This window comes from Diabrotica virgifera, chromosome 5 (assembly GCF_917563875.1).
Source record: "Diabrotica virgifera virgifera chromosome 5, PGI_DIABVI_V3a".
Taxonomy (NCBI): Eukaryota; Metazoa; Arthropoda; class Insecta; order Coleoptera; family Chrysomelidae; genus Diabrotica; species Diabrotica virgifera.
The window spans coordinates 170,270,614-170,295,230 of NC_065447.1; the positions used below are offsets into that span (position 1 = coordinate 170,270,614).

The window sequence follows — 24,617 nt, forward strand, 5'->3', positions numbered from 1 at the left end:
ACTGCAAGCAATCTCCAACTTACGCTAGTTAATATATTATTTCTGTTTATTCTCATACATTCAGTTCTAATTCTTTCCTTCATATCTTCTTTAGTTGTAGCTGTTATTTTATACGCCTTATCCTCAATATTGTCTCACAAAAAAGCCTAGCTTAACTTCAGATATCATGGAAGCCTTCTTCTAGTTCCTGTCTTTCCAATCCATGCTCCAGGAAAATTATCATTTAAATGCTCTTATCCTAAAAAGTTGTGATGAACTGGAGCACAGTCATATAATATCCACATTCTCTGGCATATGTTCAATGGTAATGCTTTCAATAATTCCGATAACTGGTCCAAAAATTGTAGATACATTTCTGTTTACCCGATACTCGAAAAAGTAGGATTCTGATGGCATAAGTTCCAAAGTTCAACAAAGAATACACCAACAATGGTGTTTTCTTTGCTGGTGTATGTTGTTGTTGTATTCTTGCTGTTGTATGTAGTTAGTGTATTCTTTGCCTTCAACGACTATCTTATTTGATTTGACTGTAGGTGAGAATGTGGTGTAGATTAGAATTTGAGTCATAGTGAAAATTATGTCTGTTTACAGTATCATTCTTGTGAAAAAGTAGCTTCATCTCCAAATAAAACATATTTGAAAAAATATGCATAATTCTGAAATTGTTTGTGCATCTGCACCTACCGACAATCTATTATCTATTTTATTATTAATAGTCATCCTCTCCTCATTAATCTCGGGGTAGGACGAACTGTTCCTCCAACTTTTTAGGAACTCCCAGCTGTAACCTATTTCATTATTAGCGGACATCACTAGATCACGGTAAATATTTCTAAATCGGAATCATTTTAATAATCGTTCTTTTTTCATTTGTTAATAATAAAATAAGAATACAGAACTAGAACTACCTATAAAGATAAAACAAATTTTGAATTCACAAAAACTGTAAGGTTATGTACAACACTCTACAATAATTGTGAAGTTAGGCACAGTCAGTTAGAAAACTATTTCACAAATACTTGCCTAACTGTATATTCTTATATTTTCTTATTAAAAGATTTTACTAAATGTTTTAGTATTATTTTATTTTTACTAGCCTATCCTTTACAAAACTAACAAATTACATATTCCTAGTATATATTTTCTACTACTTAAATCTTAAAACCATCTTTTGTTGTATGACGTCAGGATAGGTTGTTTTAAAGAATGGACTAAAAATTACTCTATAAGCTGACCATCATGACACTGATGACAGATGACGATGACAGTGACGTTTAGATCTTTCAAAACATTTCATTATTGATTTTGCATGGTTTTAGATTAAATTTCCTTCCTAAATAATTAGTGTATATTAAAAAAACAAAATGTTGGAGGTAAAAGATTCTAGTCCAGATACAGTGGAAAATGTTCGTGTGTTTATCAGGATACGTCCACTAAAGGACAAAGAAAAATCTTTAGAAATCCAAAAGACTCTTCATTCAGACAATAACACAATATCTTTAAATAAAAATGGATTGTTGAAAACGTTTACGTTTTGCAAAGTATTTGACGAGAATAGTCAGCAAATAGACCTATATAGACATGTATCAGTGCCTATTGTGGAACAAGTTCTTAAAGGCTACAATGGAACAATATTTGCCTATGGTCAATCAGGGACAGGTAAAACTTATACCATGGTTGGTGATATTACGGATAATAACCGAAAAGGAATTGTTCCCAACATATTTTCTCACATTTTTGCGCAAATAACTCTAGCGAATCATGAATATTCCTATGCTGTCACTGTTACTTATTTAGAAATATATAATGAAGAGATTCGAGATCTTTTATCTGACCAACCAAAGAAGCTTACATTAAAAGAAAAACCTGGAATTGGTGTCTATGTCAAAGATTTGCTTGGATTTACAGTAGATTCCTTAGAAGGTGTTACAGAAATTCTTAAAAAAGGCAACAAAAATCGAGCTACCAGTTTCACCCAACTAAACGATGTAAGTTCAAGATCTCATGCAGTTTTTACAGTATTAATTGAAACTAAAAACCATACTACCAATAAAACAACATTTGGAAAACTTAATTTAGTAGATCTGGCAGGTTCTGAAAGAGTACACAAAAGTTTAGCTACGGGAGATAGACTGAGAGAAGCAGGAAAAATTAATTTGTCCTTGTCAGTGCTTGGGAATGTTATATCAGGTAAGTAATTATTAATATATTGTTCAAGCAATCTATATAGTGTAATAGGTAAGATTTGTAGCTTTGGGTAGTTCTTCTTTAAGCTATTAGGCCGGCAGCTGGTTTTTTCTGGTAATTAAATAATATGTAGTTAAAAATATTTATTTATACTTACCGTTAAAGCAGGACATAACATCGTATGTGTTAAAATTAATTTTATCAACTTTTTAATTACATTTAACCTCACAGGGACCCTCCCTCTTACCGCATGCTTGCATTAATAACTGATGTAGAATAGCTTTTATAATTAATCTTGTTATTGTTAGAATTATTGATACTAATGATACTAAAAGAACTTTATAAAAACACAGTTAGATCTAAAATTACTTTAGGTATACAGTTCAAAACTTTTAAAATTCAGCACAAAATGCAAGCATGTTCCCGTTCTTTTTTTATTTATTAAAAATACAAAATCTAAAAATATTTTTTTAACCAAGTCTTTTTATTACTACACTTACTACACTTACACTTACTACACTTATGCTTGCAAAATGAATTGCACAACACAACAATTAAAATACTGATACACTTAACTCATTTTCTCCTTCTTCCGTATTTTCTTCGTCACTATCATCGCCCAATTCAATAATAAATTTATTTCCACCATTAATGTGGAAGTGCCCAATCTTCTTATAATATTTTTCCACTTTGATCACTTTGGCGATTCTTTTCTGCCAGTCTACTTTGGTAATATTGGCTACTTCTTTTTTAATTATCTCAATTACCTTTTTTCAAATTTAGGAAATTGTATTTGAACGCCTTATACTTGGTTTGAATTGTCCCCAAATTATCTCAATAGGGTTGAAAACACAAAAATATGGGGGAAGTCTCAATATAGTGTGTCCATGCTTTTCGGCAATACTCTCTAGAGCGTATAATTTTCTAAATTGCTTCGTGTGTAGAACTTCAATAAGTTGTTTTTTGTGTAAAAATCTTCGAAATACAAATCATTTTCCATTAAAAATTTTGCAGGTCAGCTTTCTTTGAAGATGTATTTGGTATTTTGGTGAGCTGTCGGGAATGATAGGAAGCGTTGTCAAGCACTATTACGCTGTTTTTCTCCAAGTTTGGGATCAGCGAGTTTTCAAACAAATCTTCAAAAATGACAGCTTCCATATTCTTGTGGTAGTCAACGTTATAACCTTCCATTTTCTTCCCACATAATTTTAAAGCATTCGGAACCCATCCCTCACTTCCTCCGCAATGTACAATAATAATTAGCTGCGAGCCTTTATTTGCAGGCATTTCTGGTATGCACATGCTTGAACCATCTGTCCATCCTTTCTTTACTGTATCGTGGGTATCATACGAAGTTTCATCTAAATAATAAACTCTCTTATTTTCTTGCCTATATTTAGTAATTTCTTCTAGGTACATATTACGTCTGTTGACTATTCTTTGGCTTTCCATAATTATTGGTTGACGTTTATTTATTTTTTTTTTGAATTTAAAGCCTATTTTTTTATCCAGTTTTGAAGAGTTTTCTCACAGCAGTTGATATTTCGACCAGTTGTTTCCAATTTCTTTCTTATTATTTCTATTGTAGGTATTTCATTGCTTTTGTAGCAGTCTTATATTGTGGTTTTCAATAGTTTTACAAGTGAAGGATTTAAAGGTCTTGAAAATTTGTAGTCACATCGTTTCTTGCGAAGATAGGGTTCATTTTTAACTATTTTATATACAGTAGAAAGTGGAATTTCTGTTAAACTAGAGGTGGCTTGTGCCAATAGTGTTTCATTGAAGCTGAATTTCTTATGTAGATTTTTGTATACATTCAAACATACTTGCTGTGTTTCAGCATTTAAATGCATTCGAATCTTCTTTACGGGCACTTTTTTTTAGTAATTACATTCACACTAGCACTGGCAATTTCTACAATATCAACGTTGTCGTATGCGATATTTACATTATCCTACGGGCGCGACATCACTATTCACATTAATTAAATTACAATAATCAACACTTAACACTCTCCAAACGAAATACTAAACCAATATTCAAAATAATTACAGCAAACAAAACACTCGAATCACTACACTGCTACCGAAATAAAACTACTATCATTTTGCACGAAACTTGTGAATCGATGGGAGGTCTGGGCGTAAAAACACAGATGAGTTCAAAGGGCCACTTCTTAAATGTTTGAACTAATATCTTTATTTGAAGAATATCATATTTCACCGGCTTAAAGCTATTCCACAATATGTTTTACTTGGACAATACCTAATGTTTTATTGGATAGAGGAAGCTTAGTAAGTTTGGTACTGATTATAACGTTATATTATTTGTTTAACGGATGTCACACCTTCATTAGTGCCATAACGCTGAAATCGTAAACTTTTCAGGAGAGCAAAAACAAGATTTTATGTGAACTCATCATTTTTTTTCTCTGCAACTGCACTATGTTTGTCCAAATTCTGCACTCATGTTAATTACTTATGTAATTAATACATCTAATGCTAGTATTTATTTGAATTATTGACATTGCTTTACCCTGAAATTCACCCTTAAAATATGATAAGGTGCTATTGCTAAGGCACCCATATTCAAAATTCGAGGATTAGGGGTATCAATCCGCCTTATCCCACGTTATGGCACTGGATTTTAAGATAACTAAATTATATGACATTGTTCCACAATGAAGACAATGCCTAAAGGAACGTGTTATGACAAAACAAAATGATTTAAGGTTATGACACTAACGAAGTCAGGGTGTGAAGTCAATGTTATTTAGTGATAATGTTATCATTTAAAGTGGTCAAAATTATCGCCTTTAATACCATCTTTGGGTTATAAGCTCTCATTCGAAACTTAATTTGTCTCTCCATCTATTCTAATAAAGGAAGAGTTGTGATTGCAGATGGATAGTTAGACATGTATAATTCAATATTTTCACATTTTAATGTTGTAAAATAGATGAAGACAGTAAAACAATTTGGTTCATAGGCGTAACCAGGTAACGCCCCCCCCCTGGATGTACTTTGAGCTCTATACGCTTAACACCATTACTATTATTCCATACCCCCCAGAGACCATCAAGTAGTCGTAACCCCCCCCCTTAGGATCATCCTGGTTACACCTCTGATTTGGTTAATTGTAAGAGAAATACTTTTAATGTTCCAAGTTGCATGAGGTTAAATGATTTTGTTTTTAGGGAGCCACAGTCAGTTGTTAATGCTTTAGTCAGTTTTTTTAGCAGTGTCCATAATCCTTCATTTTCCTGCCTAGATGACTAGTCATATACCTGATATCAGGTTCAGCCATATGTGTTCCTTAGTCCTTACTTAACTACATATTAAAATTTGTGAATTGTATCACACTTACATTATCTTAATACCAACAAATAGATAGAATTCAGATAGAATATCTAACTTGTTTTTAAAGAATTGTGCGTTGTCTCTCTTTATACCTCTGTAGTGTACCTATTTTTAATAATAGTATGTTTAATCACGGTTTTTGCTCCAAATTTTAAAGAAATGCTTGGATTGACATGAAATTTGGCATACATATAGGTAACATGTCAAAGAAGACAATTGATATTGTGACAATGTGTTCTTTTGTTCTGGGGATGAATTTCACCCCTTCCCGGGGGTGAAAAAATATATGTTCAAAATAAGTTCGGAAATAGATAAACTGACTAATTCTAAGCAACTTTTGTTTTATTCCATAGCAATTTTTGACAAAGTTAATACTTTTCAAATTATTTGCGAGTAAATATGTCCATTTTTCAACAAAAAAAAAAACACGTTTTTAAACGGTTGTTTGCAGATAACTCAAAAAGTAAGTAGGTATTTTATTGAAAAAAACATTTTTAGCAAAAGCATAGCTTATAAATACTTATGTGACAAAATGGTGAACTCTCTAGACTCAGTAGGAGCAAAGTTGTAGCTAATGAGAAATAGGATCATATTCTTCAAAAGCGAATACATATTTTAATGTGAAATAACCAAATAATGATGCAATTTTTGGGTAAAACTCATTACAACTTTTTTAAAGTGTTTAAAAAATCTTTATATTTGTTTTGTAAGAGTAATTTTGTAAAAGTAAGCAAGACATGCTCAAAATAAAGTTGGTCTAATTTTTTTGGTTAAAAAAACTCTGGAAAATCACCCCCTTTATTATCATATTAAATGAAATTAATTGTTACCGCCTCACAAGTTATTTTACTTATGTATTATTTATATGATCTGTAAGTTTCATCGGTTCAAAGGGCTTATTTTTGAACAAATTTCGTTTTAAAGTTAATTTTTTTTAATTTTTAATTTTGAAAAAATGCTTTTTTTTCTAAATAGCCTAAAATTAATTAGTGATACCAAAAATCACAAAGAGTAAACAAATGTAGGTTTTGCTTTTACGAATATTTTGGATTTTTTGTCTTTAAGACTAGTAAGACAAATATTTGTTAAGATATGACTGTTCAAAATTTGCATATACTCATGATTAGTGCCTAGTTAAAGCCGTTTCAAATACAGCACCTTCAAAAATATGCACTTTGAACCAATGAAACTTTCAGATCATACAATGCTTTTCGGATAAAACTATCCACCTTAAATAACTTTTGAACCACTGATTTTTAGAAAAACACAAAAACACGTCAAATAATACTTAAAGGACGAGACATTATGCCATATTTTAGCTTGCCGGGAAAGGCACCCTCTCACCCCCGGATCATCCCTTAATTTTTTTTAAATTAGTTCCATCTTTTTTATTTGATATTTGGATTCTCCTCTTTGTATTTATTTCAAAAATGTATAACACTTGATGCTTAAAGTGATTAGTTTATGAGAAAAATAAATTCAAAAGCAAGAAAACTGGATTGAATAAATTATTTTTTAAACTATTTTATCAGATAGAAACATTTACAATGGTTAGGTAGTGAACATTTCTCTAACAAAAATTTTAACAATAATTATTCGAAATGACTTATTTAAATTTTGAATAATTATTGTTAAAAGTTTTGGTAGTGAAATGTTCATTCTAAATGTTGTTAAAAAAATATTTTTTTTTCAATCCAGTTCTCTTGTTTTTGTATTTGTTTTTCTCACAAACTAATCACTTTAAGCATCATGTGTTATCATTTTTGAAATCAGTACAAAGAGGAGAATCCATGGACATAATATGTCCATGGGAGAATCCAAATATAAAATAAAAATAGGTGGGAGTAATTAAAAAAAATAAGGGATGATACGGGGGTGAGAGGGTACCTTTCCCGGCAAGCGTAATATGGCATAATGTCTCACCCTTCAAGTATTATTTGACCTGTTTTTTCTAAAAATCATTGGTTAAAAAAGCACTGTATAAACAATACATACACGAGTAAAGCAACTTTTGAACTGGTAAGAATTAATTTCATTTGGGATGCTAATTAGGGGGTGGTTTTTGCGATCTTTTTAACAAAAAAAGTAACCAACTGTATTTTAAGCGTAAATTCCGTACTTTTAATGGTAGAAACTTTTTTAAAAAACAAAAATAAATCTTTTTTTAAACACTTCAAAAAAGTTGTAATGAGTTTTCCGCGAAAAGTGCTTGATTTTTTGGTTATTTCACGTTGAAATATTCCATTTGGAATATGGCGAGTATAAATCTATTTTTCATTAGTTACAACTCTTCTTTTACTGGGTTTATGGATCTCACCAATATACACCATTTTTTTTACTTTTTTATGGGCTATATTTTTGCTTATACTTTAACTTTTTGAGTTATTTGCAAAATAACGTCTAAAATAGTGTTTCTTTTTGTTGAAAAATGAACACATTTACTCGCAAATAACTCGAAAAGTATTAACTTAGTAAAAAAATGCTATAGAACAAAAGTTGCTTAGAATTAGTCATTTTATCCATTTCCGAACTTATTTTGAACATATATTTTTGCAACCCCGAGAAGGGGTGAAGCACCTCACGGGCAAAAGCACACATCGGCACAATATCACTTTTCTTCTTTGACATGTTACCAAATTTCATGTCAATCTAAGCGGTTCTTTAAAATATATACGTTTTGCAATATTTTACGGTCAGCGAATGTACTATAACTATTTGACCTGGCCACTTTCCATCACATTATAATTCTTTCTGCTTCTTAAAATTTGGAGGCTTTAATCACTGATGTTTTGATAGTTATTCTGAAAAGTCAGCTTCATACTTGTCAGCATGGTTTCCTGCCTGGTTATTTAACTTCTACCAAGTTGCTAATTTACACTGATTACATTATAAATGCATTGGAAAACAGTTCTCAGGTCGATTCCATTTGTACTGACTTGCCTAAAGAATTCAACAAGGTGGATGATTGCCTTTTATTTGGTGTCAAACTGAATGACTTTATTTCAACTGAATACAGTCAACTCCCGTTTATCGATGGAGTTGAATGGCACAGTTGTCACGGATAACGAAAATAACGGATAAGCCTTAACTGCAAGTCAAATACACAAATGCAAAAAACAAATAAAGTCACGTGTCTTTGTTGGTTACTTTACACTGCAACAATACAATATTGTATGTATAGGGCAGTCAATGAGAGCAAGAACAGGTTATTACCTCCATATTCTATCCTACTGCATGGATTTTAATGAAATTTTAGAAATGGCCTGAAAATATCTCCCTATTCAAAGTCTACCCTATGCCGATGTGTGCTTTTGTCTTGGGGGCGATTACCACAACTTCTCGGGGGTGGAAATTTTTTTTAACAACTACGGAAGTTGCTAGAGAACCTAATTCTAAGCAAAAACTGTTCTATAATTTTTTTTCGAAAACTCAATACTTTTTGAGTTATTCGTGGTTGAAAATTGGCCATTTTCATTGAAATATAACGGTTTTTTTGCGAATACCTTACCGGAACCTTTTCAAACGGTTTTTTGCGAATACCTTAAAAACAATGCATCTAACTAAAAAAATATAAAACATTTTTGTAGCTCATAAAAAATCAAAGAGATTTGTTCCTTCTTCAATCTTCTAGTTATAACACAAAAAGAGATATGGTAGGTAAAAAGAGTTTGTTTTTTTGGTGCATGCTCAAATCAGTGTATTCAACTTGAAATAACAGAGAAACGGTCGATTTTAGGTGTATAATGCTACCAATACCTTTTATTGTGCTTGAAAAGTCCTTTCAAATATGCAATATTAAATGTCGATTACGTTCAAACTAAGCGAGATATGCTACAAAAAATTGATGACTAACGAATTTTAAGAAAAAAATTGAGAAGTATATTTAACCCCTCATCCACAAGAATTTAAATGCATCGTTTTACTTCTACAATACATTTTACTACAGTGTTGTTTTTATGTTCAAAAAGTTGAGCGGGTTTAAAATGAATGGTTTTTGAAAAAAAATAAGATCAAATTATAGAGCGCATATTTAAATTTTCTTAAAAATCTTCCTTTTTCTCCATGTAACTTGAAAATGATAAGAGATACTGTTATAAAAAATAAAATCAAAATGTTTATCTAGAACCAATAACCTACTCTTATCATTTTTGAGTTACATGGAGAAATAGGAAGATCTTTAAGAAAATATAAAAATGCGCTCAAACATTTGATCTTATTTTTTTCAAAAACCATTCATTTTAAACCCGCCCAACTTTTTGAACATAAAAAGAACACTATAATAAAATGTATTGTAGAAGGAAAACGATGCATTTAAATTCTTGTGGATGAGGGTTTAAATATACTTCTCATTTTTTTCTTAAAATACGTTAGTCATCAAATTTTTTAGTTTATCTCGCATAGTTTGAATGTAATCGACATTTAATATTGCTTAATTTATAGGTCTTTTCAAGCACAACAAAAGTTATTGGTAGCATTATACACCTAAAATCGACCGTTTCTCTGTTATTTCAAGTTAAATACACCGATTTGAGCATGCAACAAGAAAACAAGTTTTTCACTTACCATATCTCTTTTTGTGTTATAACTAGAAGATTCGTAAAGGAAAGAATCTCTTTGTTATTTTATAAGCTACAAAAATGTTTTATATAGTTTTTTTTAGTTAGATGCATAGTTTTTAAGGTATTCGCAAAAAACCATTTGAAAAGGTGTGTTGTTTCAATGAAAATGGCCAATTTTCAACCAGGAATAACTCAAAAAGTATTAGTTTTCGAAAAAAAAATATAGAACAGTTTTTGCTTAGTATTAGGTTCTCTAGCAACTTCCGTAGTTATTTAAGCAAAAAAAAGCACACATCGGCATAGGGTAGACTTTGTTTCTTGGGCTATTCCCTACTTACTGTGAAAATATCACGTAAATCGATATAGTAGGATGGAATTCGGAGCCACATACCCTCATTGACTGCCCTAGTACGTCTGCATATAATAATAAATTATAGCCAGGGAGGTAGTGTCAAATTTAACCGGAGCATTTTAGCATGGCTGTTTTCTTTTTATTTAGTTAGGTGTTCCAAAGCTTATTAACAAATGATGTGTCAGCTGGCCCAAAACGGGGGATTTTACGCAAGAAAAGGTAAAATGTGAAACTTGATGGAAAAACGCTACAACTTATAATGTCAAATATTTATCTCCGTGACTTACGTGTATGATAGCCAAGAATACCTAGCTACTGGCTTTCACCCCGACAACCCGAAAATCTTTTTGTTGTTAAAATTGACATTTTGATTTGAAAAATAATTATTTTTTGATAATACCACGTTTTTATTATTTATACGACACAATATAAAAAAGTCTGTATGTCTTTTATAGAATCGTAAACTATTAGACCGGGGAGTATCGTCGCCCCCGCTAGCGAAATTATTCCGATTCGATTTTTTTGCACAATCTTACCCAAAAAGAGGTCCTTATAACATATCCACAGGGTGCCGGGCGGTGCCGTGGTCAAAAAATTGTTTAAACAATTTTTTTAAAACAAATTCACGAAAATAATTTTTTCATTTCGAACAATTTTTTTAGATAACTTGGGTCATTCTGCGCAAAAAAGGGCTCTTTTCATTTTTCTCTAAAATTGATTGTTGTCGAGTTATATGCGATTAAAAATTTGAAAAATGCGAAAATGACCATTGTCATGGCTTAATAACTCGATTAAAAATTATTATTATAAAATTCAATAAGTAACCAAATCAAGTTTCAACCCCCTTCTTTAACGTCCTCAAGAGATTTTTGCATTATTTTATTACAAAGCTGTTATTTTTAATTATTAACAATTAGCGATATAGTCAAGGATGTATCGTCGCCCCCGTTAATGAAATTATTCCGCTTCGATTTTTTTACACAAACTTACTCAAAAAGAGGTTCTTACAACATATCCACAGGGTGCCGGGCGATGCCTTGGTCGAAAATTGTTTAAACAATTTTTTTAAACAAATTCACAAAAATAATTTTTTTATTTCGAACATTTTTTTTAAGATGATTTCGGACATTTTGAGCAAAAAAGGTATCTTGTGATTTTTCTCTAAAATTGATTGTTGTCGAGTTATACGCGATTTAAAATTTGAAAAATGCGAAAATGGCCATATAACTCGACAACAATCAATTTTAGAGAAAAATCACAAAAGACCTTTTTTGCTCAGAATAATCCAAATTATCAAAAAAAAAACGTTGGCAATAAAAAAATTATTTTTGTGAATTTGTTTAAAAAAAATTGTTTAAACAATTTTTCGACCACGACACCCCCGGTACCCTGTGGATGTTATAAGGACCTCTTTTTGAGTAAGTTTTTGTAAAAAAATCTAATCGAAATAATTTCGCTTAACGGAGGTGCGGGCGACAATACGGTTGGACTATAGCGCTAATTGTTAATATGTAATTAAAAATAGCAGCTTTGTAATAAAATAATGCCAAAAATCATTTCAGGACTTTGAAGAAGGGGTTTAAAACTTGATTTGGTCACTTTTTTGAATTCCATAGTAATAATTTTTAATCGAGTTATTATGACTTGAAAATGGCCATTTTAGCATTTTTCAAATATTTAATCGCATATAACTCGACAACAATCAATTTTAGAGAAAAATGAAAAGATACCTTTTTTGCTCAGAATGACCCAAGTTATCTGAAAAAATATTGATCGAAATAAAAAATATATTTTTGTGAATTTGTTTAAAAAAAATTGTTTAAACAATTTTTCGACCACGGCACCGCCCGGCACCCTGTGGATATGTTATAAGGACCTCTTTTTGAGTAAGTTTGTGCAAAAAAATCGAATCGGAATAATTTCGCTAGCAAGGGCGACGATACTGCCCGGTCTATATGCATTTGATCATAATATGAAAATATCATAATATTATTATGATTGACCTCCTTAATAAACAAAGTTGTTGTACATAATCCCCTGAAGCTTCCTGAGTTAGTACGACCAATCTAAGTGAAAAAGGGGATTGCCCCCCCCCCACGTTCTTTTTTTGGACCCTAATTTTTCACTTTTCTATCACCAACCCCTTATTAATTTAAATATTTCCTTGTTCTCTATAATATATAAAAATGAATGTTTGTCTGTATGCCCCTTATCGAATCGTAAACTATGCATTTGATCATAAAATATGATGACCTCAAGCAAAGTTGTTGTACATGAACCCGGGAACCACAAAAACAATATTGTTTATTAGAAAAAAGTATACGCAATATTTTTGAGTATTTTTTTCGCTTTCTGGTAATTTGTAGGTATTTAACTTTTAAACATTATTTTTTAGTTCTAAGGCGGTACGAAGTTTGCCGGGTCAGCTAGTTAATAACAAAAAAATATTCTTGAACTATGTAGTTTGGCAAATATTAAAAAGTATACCTAAATCATTAATTTATGAATTTTAGATTGTAAGAAAACGCGTCAGCTGAATATATGATCAAATGCAAAGTTTACGATTCTATAAAAGACATACTTACAGACTTTTTTATATTGTGTCGTATGAATAATAAAAACGTGGTATTATCAAAAAATAAATATTTTTCAAATCAAAATGTCAATTTTAAAAATAAAAAAGATTTTCAGGGCCAGGAATTGAACCCGAGTTGTCGGGGTGAAAGCCAGTATCTAGGTATTCTTGGCTATCATACACGTAAGTCATGGAGATAAATATTTGACATATAAGTTGTAGCGTTTTTCCATCAAGTTTCACATTTTACCTTTTCTTGCCTAAAATCCCCGGTTTTGGGCCAGCTGCCACATAATTTGTTAATAAGCTTTGGAACACCTAACTTTTTTTTTTTTTTTTTTTTTTTTTTTTCGTCTTTAAAGAGGGGGGGTCTGGAATCTTCAAAAGACACCTCAGTCCAGAACGCCGCCTGACTGACCTTAGTGCAGGATTCATTCTTCGTAGTACCAGCGATAGTTCCCGAGGTGCTTTAAAACGCTCTCTCGTCGCCGAGGCTACGCCGAATGCCTACCTGCTAAACCAGACCCTCCTCTGTCATCCAGCGCTCCGAAAACGGAATGGCCGCTGCAAGGTCGACATCGCTTCCGAAGCACTTTACCTTCATTTATCCACAGACTGTAAGCAAGGAGGCCCTTCATTTTCCCCGTTCCCCCTTTTTTTGGTCCCAAGATTGGGCTTTTTTTTTTTTTTTTTTTTTTTTTTTCTTACTAGAGCTTCTTTCCCACAGTCTGTCTCATACAATATATCTTACTTATTCGCCTCTCGTCAAAACTTATTCCCTCTGCCTTCTACTCGCCATATATTTCCCTCTCACCCCTATCGTTGGTACAGCAGTTTTTCCTCCTCTTCTTTCTTCTTGATCACTACACGGATATAGTTGTGTATGCTAGTCCAACCAGTTTTATTTTCAATCATTCTCTCAATCATTTCTCGCACTGTCAAAAAATTCACACCTGTATCTCTTTCCATTCTATTTCTTTCTACTATCCATCTGTTGCACTCTAGCATGGTATGTGTAACAGTGTCCGGGTGTCTGCAGTATAGACATTCGTCAGTGTCAGCCTTTCCAAACCTAGAGAGGTAGGCTCTAAAACACCCGTGTCCTGTGAGCACCTGCGTCAGGAAATAGTCCAGTCGCCTGTGACCACAATCCATCCAATCTTTTAAATTAGGAAGCAACATCTTTGTCCACTGTGCCACATGCTCCATGTTGTTCCATTCTTGCTGCCATCTTTCAATTGACCTTTCTCTTTCCTGTCTTCTCTCGGCCATAGTAAGCTCATGGTCTCTTCTCTCATACAGTTCTTTTCTTTCTACTACCAACACATGCAGCGGAACACATCCAGTGATGGCCCACAAGGCTGCGGCAGACACAGTCCTGTAGGCGCATGCCACTCGCAGCAGACTTGTTCTGTCCACCCGTGTAATGAGCCCCCTGTAGGCCCGTATCCCTACCGCTTCACTCCAGACTGGGGCTGCATAGAGGACGATCGACTGCACAACACCGTGCAAGGCCCTCCTCCTTTCGGATTTGGGTCCTCCAATGTTGGGCATCACCCTCCCCAACGCAGCCGCACTGTTTGCAGCCTTCCGGGTCACCATCTGCACGTGCTCCCCCCATTTTCCATTCTGGTGCAACGTCACTCCTAGGTACTTTACGTGTTTCTTGGGTGTTAGACACGCTCCTGCACATTGTAGCTCCACACTTTGCCTGTTCCTTTTCCCCTTCAGAATGATGGCCTCGGTCTTCTCTGCCGCGAGTTTCAGTCCATGCTGTGTCATCCATTTCTTCACGACGCCGCCTGCTTTCCGTACCCGGTATTTAAGATCTGGCTTGTCCCGCGCCACCACCAGCACAGCGAGATCGTCTGCAAATGCGAAGGGAGACGTACCCTCTCCATATTCACAGTTCAGAATCCCGTCATATGCTAGATTCCATAGCGTCGGGCCCAAGACAGATCCCTGGGGAACACCTGCCGTCACATCCACGATCGTGCCTTTCTCCACCATAATTCTTCTTTCAGACAGATATTCCGCTACCACGTTCATCAGGTATCCAGGACACTCTCTCTCCTCCATTGCCTTCATTACCTCGTTCCACTGCAGCGTATTGAATGCATTCCTAACATCGAACAACAACAGGGCCGCCCAACGGTGTTCATCCCCTCTATTGCGCAATGCGTCGAATACACTCACGATTGCATCAATCGTGCTTCTCCCCTTACAGAAACCAAACTGCCTCGGGGACAAGCCTCCCGACCTCTCAATCATGCCATCGATACGTCCCCGCAGCATTCTTTCATACAGCTTACCGACGCACGGAAGAAGGCAGATGGGTCGATACTTTTCCCCAGTTTTGGGAAGCAGTACCAACTTCGATGTCCTCCAAGGCTCAGGAAAGGTCTGTGCTTCCAGCAGTGCATTCATGTGCTCCAGAAGCCACGCGGGCTCCGCCCGTCCTAGACACCTCACCGCCTCAGGTGATATCTGATCCAAACCGGGGGACCTGCGCGTCTTGAGTGCGCCCAATGCCTCGACAAGTTCATCCATGGTAAAGGGTACAGCCCGCTCAGCTTCCTCGTCTCTCTGTACACCATGCCACCTGCCCGCGGGAAAGAGCTCTCGTGTTACCTCGAGCTTCTTATCCATAGGCATTTCATACGAGGGGTACGCATGGAACTTTTTCATGGCGATCCTGTATCCTTGACCCCAGACGTCCTCATCCAGTTTTTCACACAGTTCTCTCCAGTGCCTTCTCTTTTCTGCACGAATTTTCCTGTAGAGTTCCCTCTTCCGTAGGCGGTACTCCTCCTCGATCTCCTCGATGACATCAGGATCGACTCCTGCTCTGCCCCTTGCTCTCGTTAGCCTTCTTCTCATGACTATACATTCATTTCTTTGTGTCTCGATGTCTGCGTTCCACCAGTAGGGCATCTTGTTTAAATCTCGGCGACCCCTCCTGCTTCCCTCCATCGCTTCTTTAATTACCCTCTCCAGGTTTTCGACTGTAGGTGATTGACCCTGCATCATGCTAACTCTCCATTTGATCAGCTCCTCGTATACTTTCCAGTCATTTCCATCGCCGCATCCGCCTCCCGACGTACCAGACGCGCGGACTGCGTTAGTAGTTCCCGCCCCGACTATCGAGAATCAGATGTACTGATGCTCCGTTCCGGTGTAGTCTGGTAAAACCTTCCAGCCTCTTGCTTTCGCCGCTATTCCTTGTGTCGCCATAGTCACGTCGATGTACGTACCTGTACCTCTCCTAACAAACGTAGGCGCCAGACCCGTGTTCAGTACTACTAAATCCAGAGTACTCACCCAGTCGGCCAGTATCCTGCCACGAGTGTCGGTGATAGGAGATCCCCACTCCGCTGCTTTTGCATTAAAGTCTCCCAGCACTACGCATTCTCCTCCTGTGTTCCCCACTTCCTGCATGATCTCGTCCATCTTCCTCTCATACTCACCCACTGTTATGTTTGGAGAAACATAACAGCAGACCAGCCGCATCTTCTCCATCCGGACGATCACGTATCCTTCTTTCGGTTTAATTTCATACACTCGCAGCTTTCTATTGTAGATTCGTACAGCGGCCCTTCCAGTCGTATCCACAAACCATCCTCTTTTCTTAGCCGCTGTTGGGTTTGGCTCCGCCGTCACCAGCACGTCGATATTCTTTTCTACGGCGGCAGCCTCGGCGAGATCATGTGCTAATCTCGCCGTTCCCACGTTCGTTTGTAGTACTCTCAGCTCTCGGATCTTATTTCCTGTGTTCGCCATTTCCTAGACTCGGACTTCTTTCACGCTCTCTTTCATACTGTTTCCACTCGCGCGCTCTTCCTGGGACTAGTCCTTAGTGGTCCCTACTTTCAACCAGTCGGTTGAACTTTGGACATCTTCTTGAATTCGCCACATGCCCGGTCACATCGCAGTTGAGACATGTGATTGTTTCTGTCTTGCATTCCGACGCTATGTGGCCCTCTTTGCCGCATCGGAAGCAACATCCTCTTCTGTTCTGCCCTTTACAGTTCCATTGCTTGTGTCCAAAGGCTAGGCATCTCAAGCATCTTGGTATTTCTGTCCTTGCTTCTATGACCCGACAGGAGGTATACTCTACCCTAATTCTTCTCATTCTTAGGATCTTTTCGGCCGCGTCTTCGTCGACATCCATCACTGCACTCATCATCCCTCTTTCTCCACCCCGTGTCTCGGTCCAGGTTTTTACTATGTCACATGCCCGCTCTTTACCTGCTGCTTCCTCTATGGCCTTTTGGATCACATCCTCCGTTGTGTTGGGTGGGATTTCTTGCATCAAGATTCTTCTCTTTACGACGCCCCCTTTTGCCACTGCTCTCGACACACATGTGCTACCAGAGAGGAGTTTCTTCACTTCCTCCGCCATTTCCCTTCCTCCTCCCAGTTCCAGTGATATTCCTTGATTTCTGGTCTGTCTGATCCTTTTTATGTCGATGGATTTTCTTCCTGTGAGGTTACTTTTCACTTCTGCCATAAGGTCCGCAAATGATTTTTCCTTGTTTTTGCTGATAAGTACTACTCCACATTGTTCTCTGGGCTTGGTGTTAATGTTTGCCCACCCTCTTCTGGATTTTTTGCCTAGGAGCGTGATCGTCACACCCCTTCCTCTTGCTGCCCACTCCAGGATTCTCCTCGATGTCTCAACTCCTAGTGATGTTGGCGTGTGGATTCCCACTCTTTCTCTTCCTAGCTCTTCCATCTTCTGTACCAGTTTCCTGCATGTCTTGAGGAACTTCACCGACTCGAGTTCTTCCTTCTTGTTTGGGAGAAGTTTGAATCCATATTTCTCCTTGTCAATCCACGTTCCATCTACATGAGCAGACATCGTGACTCTCACAGTTCCCAGGCCTCCATCCTCATCTACCTCCGCTGGAACACCTGGTAGGTCAGGAAACATACCTTTCACCGTTTCCATGGCTTTTTTGTCCTCGTCGTTGTTGGTAACAAATACTGCCACGTCTGCTGCTATATCAGAGATGTCCCCCTCTTTCACTTCAGTTCTTTGGAAGACTTCCTCCGGCCAGTCCTCATTTAAGAACTCTGTTATTTCCTCGTACTCGCATATTGCCATTTTTTCCGTGATGGCGTCCACCCTCCTTTTAATGGCTTCTGGGTTCTCTAGGTCCACTTGAACACCCATTGTCGCCATTTTCTTGACTTTCAAGGACTCCATGTTCGTCTGCACACCTCTGGATGTCGTGCAAACAGACTTCCTTGGAACCTCCTCTTTCTTCTTGCTTTCCTCCAGTTCCTCGGTATAATCGAACAACCGGTTTCTCAGGTTGTCGACCTCCTGCTTTATGACAACCCTTGTATTTGGCACCTCAACCATGAGTTTTTCAAGGGCCGCTACACTATCCTGGAGGCGTTCCAACTTTGTTCTTGCATTACAGTTGGGTGTTTGCTCCTCTTCCTCCGATTCATCATCGGAACTGCTGTCAGAGCTGCTCGATTCCCCTTCTTCCCTTGCGTTTTCTTTCCTTTGACTCTTCGCTTTATTTTTTTCGTCCTTCTGTCTGTTCTCTTCTCCCTCTTTTTCTCTTCCTATTCTCTTTCTTTCTTCTCTCTTGGTTTGCAGTTCTTCTCTTACTTCCCTTGTTTCCCTCTTACCTTCTCTTTCTTTTCCCTTGCTTCTGTTTGCGCTGGTTCTAGATCCGGGGTCTTCCTTTTCTTCCACTTCTCTTCTCCATCTTTTCTCCCCTTGATTCTCGTCCCTTTCTTTTTCTCCGCCTCTTCTGTTTTCTTTTTCGCCCCCGCTGCTCTCTCTTCCGCCTTTTTTGTTTTTCTTTTTTTGTCCCATCTTCCTTCCCACGAGTTGGGTCGTGTTGATCTGTCCAGTGGGGCAGTGCGCCCTTGCCCCGCCAAGGCTGTTCTCCCCTCGGGTTCGCCATCTCCCTTAGGCATCGCTTGTAGCCCACTACGTTACCCCTGGGCCATGCACCCCTTCGGCACGATGGTGTTACACCTTGAGGTTGGGGTGGCGGTATACTAGGATGGTGCATAGCCGCAATCCCTATGCATATCCGTTTGTTTTCAGTGGTTTTCTCCACTGGTTTTTAAATTCGTGGAGGTTTTCTCCTCGGGTATAGGTTTGGGTATCAGGACGTGTTTGATGGTAGGGGTGGGTGTAATATGATAGTTGGGGGTAATAACTATCACACAGGGACAGGTTAGGAGCTGGTTGAAGGACAGCGGTCAGCTGCTCCAATTTGTCGCCTTTTACGATGAGCAGGAGAAGCTGTGGAGGTATTCTACTTGAGAGGCCCGCCTCCACACGGGGATGGAACACCTAACTAAATAAAAAGAACACAGCCATGCTAAAATGCTCCGGTTAAATTTGACACTACCTCCCTGGCTATTACTGTAACCCACACATCAACTTTTTTCAAGAAGTAGAAAAAACGTTCCATTTAAGTAACTTTCTGAGGAATTAACCTAATAATGTTTGTGAATAATTTTTGAAAGAATGGTAGAATTATTTTATTTTTAAATTAAATAAGCATATTCACATTCAGTAAAATTTATAGAATATTACAAAAATCAAGGAAAAATATTAAACAATAAGCCAACTATTACTCCAAGGAAATAAGCAAGAAATATACCATGATCGGGACACTCAAATATTCAGGTAGCTGACTACTTTTTTAGTTATTGTAGACCTATAGCGCCTATAGGAAGAAAACCTACCTGTTTCCTGCCTAGAGTTCGCGTCCGTTTTTTTATCATTTTATTAGGTGCAAATTTACGATACATGTTTTTATGGTACAACTGAGTATGGATCCCGAATTTGATATGGATATTATTGACTGGGTTAGGGGTGGTTTCAACCCTATAGGGGTTGATTTGTTCAGTTTTTTGAAGAAAAAAAAATAGAGCGGCACCTGTAAAACTAAATATAGATTCCGAATTTTCAATTCTTGACTGGCTTCGGGGTGGTTATAACCCAGTAGGGGTTGATTTGTTTAGTTTTTTCGAAAAATATAGTTCGACACATTTTTTTGTGGTAAAATTAGATAAAGAATCACAATTTTCTATTATTGATTGGGTACGGGGTGGTTTCAAGCCTATAGTTGTTGATTAAATAAAATAAAATTACTGGAATTAAATAAAAGTACTAAATAATGCCAATGGCCATTAGTTGTCGAGGCATTAATCTAAATAAAAAAAAATAAAATAAAATAAATCGGATCGACGTGAATAGAAGCGAATGGAATTGAATCGAAACGAACTGAATCGAATATACTCGAATCTATAAGTATTCACTTCTGTCAGCACTCTGAAAATGTCATATTTGAAAACTTTAAAAGGGGATTGCTGTTTCTCAAGACATAGTACCCAACTTACCAAAATTGTAAAGTTATATGATATTGCTAAGCTTTCTCTAATACCCTACATATTTTTTACTTTTTACTATGTTGTGTTAATATATACGTATTCTTATTTTTAGCATTGGTAGATGGTAAAGCCACCCACATACCGTACAGGAATTCCAAGCTCACCCGTCTGTTACAAGATTCTCTAGGAGGAAATTCTTTAACTGCTATGATAGCTATGGTAAGCCCCAGAGCTCAGGATTGTGAAGAAACTTTATATACGCTCATGTATGCTGACAGAGTAAAGCACATTCAAAATCATGTTACAGCTAATGTAGAAGCTAAAAGTGTCATAGAAACGTTTGAAAGCAAAATTGCAGAGCTCAGAGAACAGTTGATGCTTCTAGAAGCCAGGGAGGAAAAGCTGGAAAAGAAAGAGAAGAAGCGAACCAAGAGTGCTGTGCATAATAATGAATTGGAGGATATAGAGTCTGAGAAGAGTACTTTACAAAATAAAATAAATATAATTCAAAAGAAAATTCTAGTAGGTGGGGAAAATTTGGTAGAAAAAGCGCAGCAACAAATGGAACTCTTAGAACATGTTGATAAAGAGTTGCAGCATTTGGATACATCACATTCCATATTGAAAGAGATTCTTCTACACAAAGAAAAAGAAAAAACAATTGTCAAGAAAGAATATGCTGATCTTAAAGAAGAAGACAAAGCTCTTGATTCTAAACTGGAAGAAGTTGATAAATTGATCTCTAAAGCGGTAGAAATACTGAAAGCTAAAGAAAACGAATACCAAAATGAGATTTGCACATTATTGTACAACAATAAATCTTTGGCAAAGGAAACCTCTTTAGCACAATTTGTTATAAAAGAAAGCATTCCAAAAGAATATTTATCGGACCTCAAGAGCAGTATTATCTGGGATGAGAATACCCAGGAATGGCAAGTTAAAGGCATTGCCTATTGTGGAAACAATCTCAGAAGAACAGTTAGTCGTGGGGAAGTGAAGAAGAAGAACCCGGACTCTGTGTATTTGAGTTACCCGAAAAGAAGCAAACTAAAACCAAGAAATTAATCAGTGATATTAATATTATTTATTTGTTGAGTGTTGTATTATTGTTTTATTTATATATTTTATTTTTTTAATGCTTTTTAATGCATTTAACGCTTTTTTGATTATTAAGTTTATAAAAAGCACCAAAAAATGATGCAGCAATATTTCCTCAAATATATGGTTGGAAAACTGATGCAAAAAGTGCACTGTGTTGTTTTATTTATAAATAATAATCATATGGCGATAAACCACAATTTTCACTGAAAATATGTTACATTTGACGTTTATAATACAAAAAAATTTTTATATTAAAAATTTTTCTTTTAAGGCCATGGGTACATAATTCTCAAATATTTTACGGCTATCCCTACCTTTTCTGTCTTTACATAGCAAATTACGTGTAGTAAAATTCACACTGGTATGGATATGTAAATATTACTAGAATGTCATTCTACTTGACAATTTCATAACTAACTTAAAGAGATGGCTTTTGAATGTTCTTGGATAACTGTTATTTTTTGTATAATTGCAAATTATTAATTTAGTTAATAAATATGATAATTTTTTCACTAACTATGTATTTAGTTATTGTAATAGTTTATATGTACCTACAACAAAAATAATACTCAATCGAGAAAAGAGGAAAAGTGTTAAAGTGATTTTTTAATAATATATTGTTACTATGGAACGCTTACAATTTTGAACATCTTCAGCAACAAAATACTTGGATCACAGAATATATCTTAATGTATTCTCTGCTTCTATCTTCCATAAATAATACACAATAAATAACTTTTTATAAAGTTCACGTCTTAAATCAATTATTTATCAAATACACTATATATCAAAATTATATAATCAACAACTCAAAATATTCCCGATTCATGTTAAATATTTAAAATTGTCACTGATTGCCAGTGTCTGACTGACATTATCCTGACAATATTCTATTCGACTGAGTGCATTGTATGACACAGATAGATTTGGAAAATATTACCGCGGACATTGTGTTCATTTTTTTCGAATCCTGAAAAAACCAATAAATGTTTTTGAAAAATCTAAACGCAGAATGAAAGACTAAATTATTACCGAGGGCCGAAAGTCCCTTAGAATAAATAAAAAGTCTATTTTGAATGAGATATTTGAAATTAAAAATAACACTAAATTTTCTCTTAGTTTTCGCCCCTGTAACTTATTAAAATAAACATTATAGAAGTTCTCAGGGACTTTCGGCCCTCGCTAATAACGTAATCTTTTATTCTGCATTTAAATTTTTCAAAAATACTTATTAGTTTTCTCAGGATTCGAAAAAAATGAATCCCCATTTGAATAGCATTGCAGCCGAAAATAAGTACCGATCCTCTTAATAATTTTAATTTTTTCTGCCTCATAATAATGACAGTTCAGATACTACTTATACATATTAATTTATAAGATGAGGACTTTAAAATGATAAGGAATGTCAATATTTTTGAGGGGTGTTCCTGGAACGACTGTATTGGAATATAGTTCATTTGATTACATGAAATCAACTGTAACTTCAGATTACTTGTCAGAAAAATTAATGATAGCATATAATAATTATTTAGGGCGTTTAATAAGATAAACATATCAAAACATCTCTTTTTAGTAATCCCATTTAGACCTTGATCCCGCGTAACAAAAAAAAGTTGATTAATAGCAAGCTGAAAATTTATTAATAGCTTAACCGTGTCTAGTCGGACAAACTTTGATGTACGGGAACACTGGAACAGGGGAAATTTTAATTGTGGAACAGATTAAAAATTTGGAACGTCAGACTACGAAAACGTCCCATGTATTTTGCCGAACAGAACTTTCAATTGATTTGTTACCCTTTCATTACACTCTCATGCAAAAATCAGACTGTTAGCAAACTAAGGGAGTCATTAATATTCTGCTCAGCATGGTACTATTGATGGAAATGTGTAATTTATGGAAAATAAACAAGGGATCATTCCATAAAACATTGAAGAATAGCACCCCGCTGAGGTGACTATTTATGACTCTCTTAGTTTGCTTGCAGAACTTTATATTTAGGTTACTCTGAACATTGATTTCAAATTCTAATACAAGTACATACCTATGTATATGAATTTAAAAGATAAACGCTTACCCCCAATATGTTATAGAATTACTTTTTCTTCTTTTTTTTTGTATAGACTTGGCTCTGTCTGTTTCTTCAATGCATCCCCAGTAAATTGTTCCATCGTTTTCGTGGTCTTCCCAGCAGGGCCGTCTTAAGCACACATGACGCCGGGGTGCAATACTCATATTTGCGCCCCCTTTGGCCAGAAGATTATATAGGTTATAGTTACGGTAAAATTAAAACTAATGAAACTATATTAAAAAAAAACGTGGTTTCAGTATTCAAACAAGATCAATTTTATAACACATATCAAAGTCAATTTTTCTAGCTTTTAATTTGGCAAAAGTTTTTATTACTTCGGTGGCCATTCGGGGGCCACTGTTGAGTGCAGATAAGTTTTGATCAATTTAAGTTTAGAAAAATACCTTTTATCTTCAGCTACTGTTACTGGAAGTGTTAAATATATCCTTAGACACCTAGAAAATTTGGGCAAACACAGAGTAAATTATTAGAATATACATATAACTGATAATATCGAGTGATGTTATGTCTTTATTTATAAAAAATAATATTGGTAAGATATTCTAATTCATTCTCATTTCATGCGCTAGTTTTTTTTTCAATTTAAACATTGCGTTGTTTTTAAGTTTATTTCTGAGTTTCTCCAACTCAATACATTTTCCAGGAAAGAAAAATTAAAATTATGTTTGCTCAACATTTCAAATCTTTCAACTAATTTTGCAACGACAATGTTCAATAAATTATAATAAGTTAACTTTAAAATTTTGTTCTGAGTCTAAAAGAGGTTCGTCTGCAGCCTCGTAATTGAGATTGTGATGTATTTTTTGGGGACATGGACGAACAGTTTCAGAAAATTTAGTTTCGCAATGTAGTTCTTTAGCAATTGATATACTGAGTCAATTAATATCTGCTCAAACGCAGTGTCAGTGTGGTTATTGATAGGGCTAGATTTACATATGGTCTGAATAGGCTATAGCCCAGGGTGGCAGAATTTAGGGGGCGCCAAATTTTGGTAAAAAAGGAAAAAATGCTGAGGGGAGGG

The 24,617-nt window shown here is 35.6% G+C and overlaps 1 protein-coding gene across 1 annotated transcript; it reads left to right on the forward strand.

Moving 5' to 3' along the window:
- Window positions 1–1,273: 1,273 nt before the first annotated feature.
- LOC114330653 (kinesin-like protein KIF3A) lies at window positions 1,274–21,653 on the forward strand. The gene is made up of 2 exons (XM_028280059.2): window positions 1,274–2,190; window positions 20,516–21,653. Exons 1-2 carry the CDS (start codon window positions 1,365–1,367, stop codon window positions 21,466–21,468), a joined length of 1,779 nt encoding a protein of 592 aa, XP_028135860.1. The 5' UTR covers window positions 1,274–1,364; the 3' UTR covers window positions 21,469–21,653.
- The last annotated feature ends 2,964 nt before the right edge of the window (window positions 21,654–24,617 follow it).